The sequence below is a fragment of the Cyphomyrmex costatus genome, unplaced genomic scaffold (assembly GCF_001594065.2).
Source record: "Cyphomyrmex costatus isolate MS0001 unplaced genomic scaffold, Ccosl1.0 scaffold395, whole genome shotgun sequence".
NCBI lineage: Eukaryota > Metazoa > Arthropoda > Insecta > Hymenoptera > Formicidae > Cyphomyrmex > Cyphomyrmex costatus.
Genome location: NW_017278152.1, coordinates 383,493 through 392,316, shown reverse-complemented (window position 1 = coordinate 392,316; position 8,824 = coordinate 383,493). Strand labels below are relative to the sequence as shown.

Sequence of the window (8,824 nt, the reverse complement as noted above, 5' to 3'; positions counted from 1 at the left end):
TTAACATAAAAAAACAACTTCCTAATTATTCAACTTCCATTTTTATACAGACACGTATTATAACACAAAATTCGTGAAATTAATTTGTTTGAATATTTGATTTCAAGTTCTTCCATTTTTATACAGACACGTATTATAAGACAAAATTCGTGAAATTAATTTGTTTGAATATTTGACTTCAAGTTCCTTAAAAGTTAGCAATTTTCACTTCTCTATTAGAAGATACAAAATTCAAAATTTCATTTTTAAGAACTCATTAATAAACTTTGTATTAGTATTTCTCTGATTTCTCATATACATATATACGTTTCTTTTCAAGAATAGATGACTGAGAAATCTCTCTGAGAATCACTCTGTTCTGCAGGCATTGAAAAGCCTTGTCGACCGATAAAATCGGCCCAGTGGTTGTGTTTAGCAGAGAATGCCGCTTTGCAACTATTATAAAATTCGTGTAATAAAATTACTTTTGCACCAGTTCATATTTTTTCTTTTTTTCTCTAGAAGAAGAGAAAAGGAAAAATGATGAACTGGTGCAAAAGTTCAATCAAAAAGAACAGATTCTGATTTGGTCTCAGACACTTCGATTGATTGTCTGTCTTTGTTTGTCTAACGGATCGATAATTATGGACATAAGGAAGATTCGAACCAAAAAATCGTGGACATTACCGACACGATCGTGGACATTGGCTACATAGTTCAGTGTCCACGTTTTGTGGACATAGAGGCGCTTCAAAATGAAGTAACAGCTAAATCCCGGGCATGGTCCGCGCTTTCAGGCTTCTTTCTGATTTCTCGCAGAATATCATAAATCAAATAAAGTTCAAGGGTGAAAAAAAACATAAATTTTACTATATTTATAAATTTAATAACCATTTTTTTTACATTTTTGTACATTATTGTTAATAAACTATTTTTATTGTTAAATTTTTGGTATAAATTTTGCAAACTTAAAATATATAGCTTTATTGTTTTTATTAATATTTTAACAAAAAATAATTTATTAAGAGCCTGATCATGTCAAAGTATTATAATAAAATAAAGTAAAGGAAAAAGTAATAATTGATTATTATCTTTTAAATTTAACAAACGGGAATTGTAGTTATTTATTTTCAAAGTAACTTTCTCATTCCTGATTATTATATATAAATTATAGCATATCATGAAGGACTAAAAAAAGTAACAAATGAGAGAGTCGTGGAACGACGCGTGAGGTAAAATTATGCATATTGCATTATACTTTTTTCTCAAGAATACCGTTTGTGTTATTGATATCAGATAAAAATTTACATGTTTTCTTGTGCGTATGTACACATAAAAAGTGTATAGGTACATACATAAAAAGCCATTATAAATTATTCATGAGTGATTGTAAATACTGGTTTGGGTATTTTAAGGTAAATACATCATCACCCACAGTCGCATTGACCAACTCTTCGCCAATTTAATTATACATGATATATAAATGCATCGAAAAGAAAAGAAAATGATGTATTTTAAAAAATTACAAATTATGCTAACTACTATAACTATCTTTGGTAATAGCACAATTTTTTTTTAAAAACGTTTGTAAAAAATAAATATGTTATCTAACACAAAATTTATAATTACGTACAGTTAGTTAAATAACAGTTTAAAGCATAACGTATTCAACACGTTAATTGCGAACATATAATCTTATTTAATCATATTACACTATATTTTATGTTTGTATAATTATAATTATTATAATAACAAAAATATATATTATTCTACTTGGTATTCAAAATGTGCAAAGTGAAATGTACAAAACTCGCTGCGCAGCAGAACATGTACTAACACAGTCGATTAAAGACTGTGGATTGCACCGCAAAATAACGAGGAAATGACAAAAGAATTTCCAGTCATCATCATGTAACCGGATTTGTAGTCTCGACGAATGCAAACAGGTCTGGATGCATCAGACTATTATATTATAATCACGGATTTACGCAACGCGATTAGTCATAAATTACATCATTTGACGAGCATTCATTAGCGAAAAAGTAATAAGAAACCGGTATTCCCGGTTAATAAAAACAGCATTAATTAACGCATAGCTTTATTAAATAGCTAGATAACATAACAGGCATTATGATTTACTTGATCGGTACTTATGATAATTCTTCATATTTATATCCGTATATATATTGAGAGATTTTAAACCGCTAAGACAATCAGATAACTCAAGATGTAATAAAGTTTCATTTGACTATAATTATAAATAGAAACAAAACTCGAAAGAATGTTATTTTTACAACTAAACATCGTACATTTAATGTAGATCGTAGATATGTTAAATAAAATGCAAATAAATTAAATCTTTCAATTACTGAAAATAGATAAACTGGAAGGTGGATAATCACTTTAATTTGACATAAATTAAAGAGAATTTCTAAATCATTTAGAAATACAAAAATAAATAGTCGGAAATATTAGAGAATAGAATAAAAGTTTATTCGATTTCAGTGTTTCACAATTTAGTCAAGAAGGTGATTTGGTTTACAATCTTTTATACGGAAATATTTTCGATGTCATTTGAACATTAATCTTATAGCGCTAATTGCAGAAGACATAATGCTCTTCCTTTGGGTGTGGGATTAGGAAACGTCAATAAAGCACTTAGGAGAATGTTATATAATCTCATGGATTTATTTTCAGCGTCATATCACGCTTGGCGATTTGGAAATAAATAAACCGTAGACCTTGAATTGTACTACGTTTATGTAAAAATAGATTTGTAATCACAGCTATGCATCTTCAGTCGTCGGGAAGATCTCTAGCACAGCAACAACCAATTTCCGAAATCAGGATGAAAGTGAAACGCGAGATTTACGCTGGGATTTTACCAGCTTTAACGGAGTAAGTGCCTTTACCGGAACTGTCTATGTTAGACGAGCTGCTGCTGTAAACTCCTTTGGCCCCTTCGACAGTACCGCTCTGACCGTCTTCAGTATCACCAATACGAGAGAATAGACTACGAACAAAATCAAGCGGTTATCAAAAAATTAATGTCTCAAAAGATTTTAATATTTTGACTTGAAAGTTCCACATAACGAGGGCTTCTAAATCTTTGGATGACAATTTTAGGCATGTCTTTCTTTTTAACGTTTTCCTCACTTTTCCATAATTTCATTAATATTAAAGTTCTTTTTTTAGAAATATGTAATAAAGAACATTTAAATGAAACTGAAAAATGTATTATTGAACATTTTGTACGAAATGTGTAAAGTTCTTAAAGAAACAGCAATTAGCATTCGCTATGGGTCTTTGTTGACTTATGCCTGATCAAGGTGTATTTATTCAATGAATTATCATATTTTGTCGATTTCCATAATCAACCATAGTCTACGTATTATAGTTTGTATGACGAATAAGAGATATGGAAATATTCGATCTTAGCAAGAAACTTGTTCACCTTGAAGTCTATTCTACTGTTGGGAAAACGCGGATTGGTTCATTGTGTATTAAATTTCTGATTCATTAGACAATTGCCGAATAATTATATTTCTTGCAGTGTTTTGGACTATCCTAATACCGAGATATTAATCATAATAGTAGACTGTCGAATTAGAAATTGATATTTATCATTCAATCTCCTTTTACGATTATTTCATTAAAAAAAAATTAGGCACCAATATAAATCGTTTTCAAGTCATAGGTAATTCAGATTGAAAAAATAACTGAAATATTTCTTAAGTTTTGTAATATGTACTCGTGTATATTTTTTTAACAATACATACTCTACTCCCGGTCCGTGACCGCCAAGACCTCCGTGACCTCCATATCCTCCAGCACCGGCATTTGCGCTTGCACTAGCTTGGGCAGTTGCACTACTATATCCACCTTGAACATGAGACACAATGATTAATTTATATTTATCAATCAACATTGTCTCAAGCACCATTAAATTTTTACTCACCTCCATGTCCCCCGCTCAATTCTCTTTCACCGTATCCACCGCTTAAACCTCCTCCATGTCCACCGCCTAGTCCGCCAGGGCCACCGCCGAGTCCTCCATGTCCACCTAATTCACCGGCACTAGTTAACTCAATTTTTCAATATATTTTTTTTAAATTATTATCACCATCTGTTACTAACAATTTATATAGAATGTCTTAAAACTTGAATAGGTATGGAAGTATAGAATAATCAAATTTTAGAATTATTGGAGAGACTACAGAAATAACAAAAGTATGTCAAAAATATAAAATTTAAGAAACAAAGATATTTCATATATATTTAAACTGAATAGATTTTAATGGCACAAATAAATTTTTTTTTAATATTCACACTTATGACCATCTCCGTAACTATCGTGTTAGAACCTACCACCCAAACCACCGGTACCATGGCCAGCTTCACCGTAACCTCCGACACCACCGCCTCCGTGACTACCTGCATGAGAACCAGCCCCGCCATAACCACCACTACCAGAACTACCACCATGACCATATCCTCCGTGGACATCACCACTACCATGTCCTCCAGAGCCACTTCCTCCATAACTGCCAGCACCGGCACTACTTCCACCGTAGCCGCCGGCGCTAGGCCCACCTCCCAAACCTCCACTAATTTTGTCAATTCCACCTCCACCACCACCGTGACTATCTAAAAATGCGCATATAAAAGCTTCATACAAAAAAAAATAAAGCACTTTTGTATGTAAAAAGTGTTATATGTATTATATATTTAGTAATGTGTTTCTAAAACGTGTTATTCTATTAAAATGAAAAAAAGCAAAGCATAACTATATGTATATTTAGATTATCATTAATTTATTATTATTAATTTTTAGTTGTTATTATGCTATCTATATATGTATATATACCAATTCTTTTGTTCGAATAACTTACCACTACCATAGCCGCCGAGTCCTGAAAAAATTCACGAAACATTTTAGATAAAGTATTGATATACACTTTTGTAAATTAAATATTTGAAGAAATATAATAAGAAAAACTAATAATTCTTGGTCAAACTGTTTAAAATTAATAGAAAGTTAATCACCATATGTACCGCCTCCGTGGCCGCCACCTCCGTACCCACCGCCGCCTCCATGTCCTCCACTTCCGTATCCACCGCTGCCGGCGTGTCCACCTCCGTACCCACCGCTGCCGCCGTGTCCACCTCCGAATCCACCACCGCCGCTTTCATATCCACCATGTCCACCGCCACCTCCAAGTCCACCGTGACCACCTCCGAGACCACCATGACCACCTCCGAGTCCACCATGTCCACCTCCGAGTCCACCATGTCCACCGCCACCTCCGAGTCCACCATGTCCACCGCCACCTCCGAGTCCACCGTGTCCATCACCACCTCCGAGTCCACCGTGACCGCCGCCACCTCCGAGTCCACCGTGACCACCTCCGAGTCCGCCATGTCCACCCCCTATACCGCCGTGGCTGCCGCCTCCGTATCCACCTCCGAGTCCACCGTGTCCACCGCCACTCCCGTAACCACCGTGTCCACCGCCACTCCCGTAACCGCCGTGTCCACCTGCACCCCCATAATCGCCGTGTCCACCGCCACCTCCGAGTCCACCGTGACCACCGCCACCACCGAGTCCGCCACCACCGAGTCCACCACCACCGTATCCACCGCCGCCATGTCCACCGCCTCCGTATCCACCATTCGTCAAAGCCGAGGATTGTGCACCTGCCGAAGCACTGCCGTAAGCTTGAGAATTGGATTTGGAGACACCGCTACCACCACCATACGAGCTTGCGCTAGCCGAACTGCTAGCGCTACTGGAGGCGAAGCCTCCGCTATATCGCTTCGTACGCAGTGACAGTAATTTATCTTCTGCAACACACAAATCAAGAAGATTATTTTTATATCACTATAAATTAAATTTAACTTAAAATAAAACACGATTGAAAATTTAATATTAAATAAATCACAAATCCGTTTATGTACAGAATTAGATATATATATAGTATGTAAAATATTATATACTTTCAATTCTCAATTCTCTTTTTTCACATTCATCATGATTTATACCATTAAATCTGAATCCATTCCTGACACCTTCAATTTCGCTAATTCCACCAACTCCACCGCCGATTCCCTTGTAACCTTCGAATCCACCATCGGTGTGTGTACCGCCCCCGACTATTGTAAAAATATACAACTGTTTTAATGCTTGTAAGAAATTAAAATATAGATACTAGTTTAAGCAAAATGTTCAGTTATCTTGGATCAGAGTTCAAGTATTTACTCATAACTATTATCTACATGCGACTGTAACAAATTTCTGCACTCATAGCAAAGATTGGTTATCGATTTCTCGGAAAAATCTAAACTTGTGCGATGGTTTTGTATTTTTATATACGCTTTCTTCGAAGAGTAACTGCAAAGCTAAAAGGAAGACGCGCATTACACATTTACATATATTTACGATTGTTACGTCATGAGAAGATTATCGTTATCTTACTAATAGCAAAATCTTGGAAAATCAAATTAACATTTTGCGCATGATATATCCTGTAGACTGTAAATGTTAATTTTTAAACAAGAACAATGTATATACATATTATTTTATTATTTTGGTGTTTAAGATGTTTTTGCTTATTGTATAAAATACAATGTTAAATATGTATTTTATGCATGTATATGTGTAATGTTTATATTAAGATAAGAAAATATTTAATGATAAAATTAGTATACTAAACATTCAAGTTTTCTTTCATATATATTCCATAGATTTGTTGAAAGAGTTTTTTCTTTTGTAAGAAATATATTTTTTCTTATTCAAACAATAAAGATATAATGACGAAAGCAAAATGTATCTGAGTAAAACTCACCATGCGATTTCTAAATATCAATAATATTTTATAATAAAACGAATTAATGATGATGAGAAATGGATACAGAAGAAGAAAACGATTTACGTACTTTGTGCTTGGACACATGCTGCAAGTATTAAGGCCAAAAGGCCGATTGTCCGATACTGCCACATGACGATATCTGGTTTCTATCCTGATCCGCCGGCAAGTCTTTATATCTTACCTCCCACTCGACCGCTCATTCCTTCCTAAAACTCTGAGTACTTCATTGGACAGACATATTGAGAAGCAATAAGAGCAAAAAGGTGCGATACATGGTCAAGATTAAGGTAATCACCTGTAGAGGCGTGCTTACCCTGATCGGGAATTCACCTGGGACTGTCATCGTATCTTTTTGTACTTTCGTTTATACTTTCAGCGATATCATTTACATTCTGTTACAAAGCATAATGTAAACAATTGTCTTCAGAAAGGATTATAAGTTAGACAAATATGGATTGCAATTCTAAGAATAAAAGGCATACGTTTTTTAAATTAATTTTTTTATTCTTGACGTTTCAAAGATTATATAGCGTTAGATATGAATAACGCACAAATATATTTTCCGTAGTTATTCGCGATAACATAAAAAAATTACTGGTAATCCAATATAGTTAAACCAATCGAATAAATCAATCTTTGTGAAAAAAGCAGGATAAGTGTATCTAAAAAAGTCATGAGAATAATTTATGCTAAAACAATTTGTATTGTACCGATTACGTCTATCTTTTCAGAGAAATATGGAAAATAAAGTAATTTTTTACGTGCTTATTTATAGCAAAAATGTATTTATTAGACAATTCAAGAAGAGAGAAGCCTCTACAGAAGGTCGAGCAATATGCAAAACACGAGATTTTATCACGATGTTAACAAAGAGAAATAAGGGTAGAGTCTTACGAAATAAACACTTTCTCTCTGATATAATTTACTAATTTGCGAGCAACTTCTTATTTATACATTTACTATACATTGCTAGGAATATATGCTAGATATCCGTCAATAATGTAAATATGTTTGGTCGTTGACATTATCAATTTTTATAATATGATGATTACCGGTTTAAACAGCTATGAGATGACACATCTAAGCCGATAATGCAAAATATTTACGCGAAGGTCATTTGTAGCCTCCAGCGGATTTATCTTGATGAATCTCAATGTCATTTTACAGATTTATTATCTATGCCAATACGTTAATACGCAATAATAATGTTCGTAAAATTGTCATTTTCCTATTATCACAAATTACTATGTAAGAATAAATGTATAATCTCTCAAAATAAAAGCGCTAAAAATATTAACACATTATTTAGTATTGTTTTTAATATTTTAGTGTTTTTTAATGTTGGATCAATAATTGTGCATTTTGAATATGCAAAAGTATTTAGAGGTGTTATTAGGGGGTGTAATATATATGTATATATATATCTCTTTACGAATCTTAAAAAATTTTTTTGTATTCAAAATGCAGTTAAATATATTTATTTTATATGTTGTAGTAATTGTTTTACTATTTATTACAAAATTTTACTTTTTAATTATTAAATTTTAAGAAAGAATATCATTATAAAAGGAAAAAGATATTTAAAAGCATTCGATATGTTTAAATATATTACATGTTTTATTCGACAAAAGTTTTAAAATATTTTTTAAATGTCTAAATTGAAAAAAATTATTAAAATACATACATGTAATACATAATCTAACAAAACATAAAGTGATCATATGACATTTATATTATATATAGTAAATATTTTAAAATTATGTATTCGATAAAATGTTCATATCAAAGCACAAAGAAGTTAAATTTATAGATCATCGTAATTGGAAAATACATGGGCGGTAGAGGAAACAATATATTGCACGTACTTATGACATTTATTACATGTTATGTATAGTTTTAGAATAGAGTAAGTATAAATAAGTGTAGATGTGTGCATGCAAAACAGTCGATGCTATTTCTAATATAAAGTACCCATA

The 8,824-nt window shown here is 32.9% G+C and overlaps 1 protein-coding gene across 5 annotated transcripts; it reads right to left on the bottom strand.

Moving 5' to 3' along the window:
* Nucleotides 1–2,448: 2,448 nt before the first annotated feature.
* On the bottom strand, nucleotides 2,449–6,993 carry LOC108776910 (glycine-rich cell wall structural protein). 5 transcript variants are annotated; one of them, XM_018543657.1, is made up of 9 exons: nucleotides 6,916–6,993; nucleotides 6,022–6,132; nucleotides 5,491–5,823; nucleotides 5,026–5,385; nucleotides 4,872–4,892; nucleotides 4,348–4,626; nucleotides 3,938–4,042; nucleotides 3,759–3,861; nucleotides 2,449–2,992 (listed from the first exon to the last, which is right to left on the bottom strand). In XM_018543657.1, the coding sequence occupies exons 1-9, from the start codon at nucleotides 6,977–6,979 to the stop codon at nucleotides 2,848–2,850; spliced, it is 1,521 nt and encodes a 506-aa protein (XP_018399159.1). In that variant the 5' UTR covers nucleotides 6,980–6,993; the 3' UTR covers nucleotides 2,449–2,847. The 5 variants fall into 5 exon arrangements, with proteins under 5 accessions (XP_018399159.1, XP_018399157.1, XP_018399158.1 ...); XM_018543655.1 differs by having other exon boundaries at nucleotides 5,026–5,823; XM_018543656.1 differs by having other exon boundaries at nucleotides 5,026–5,823; nucleotides 6,049–6,132.
* Between the last annotated feature and the right edge of the window lie 1,831 nt (nucleotides 6,994–8,824).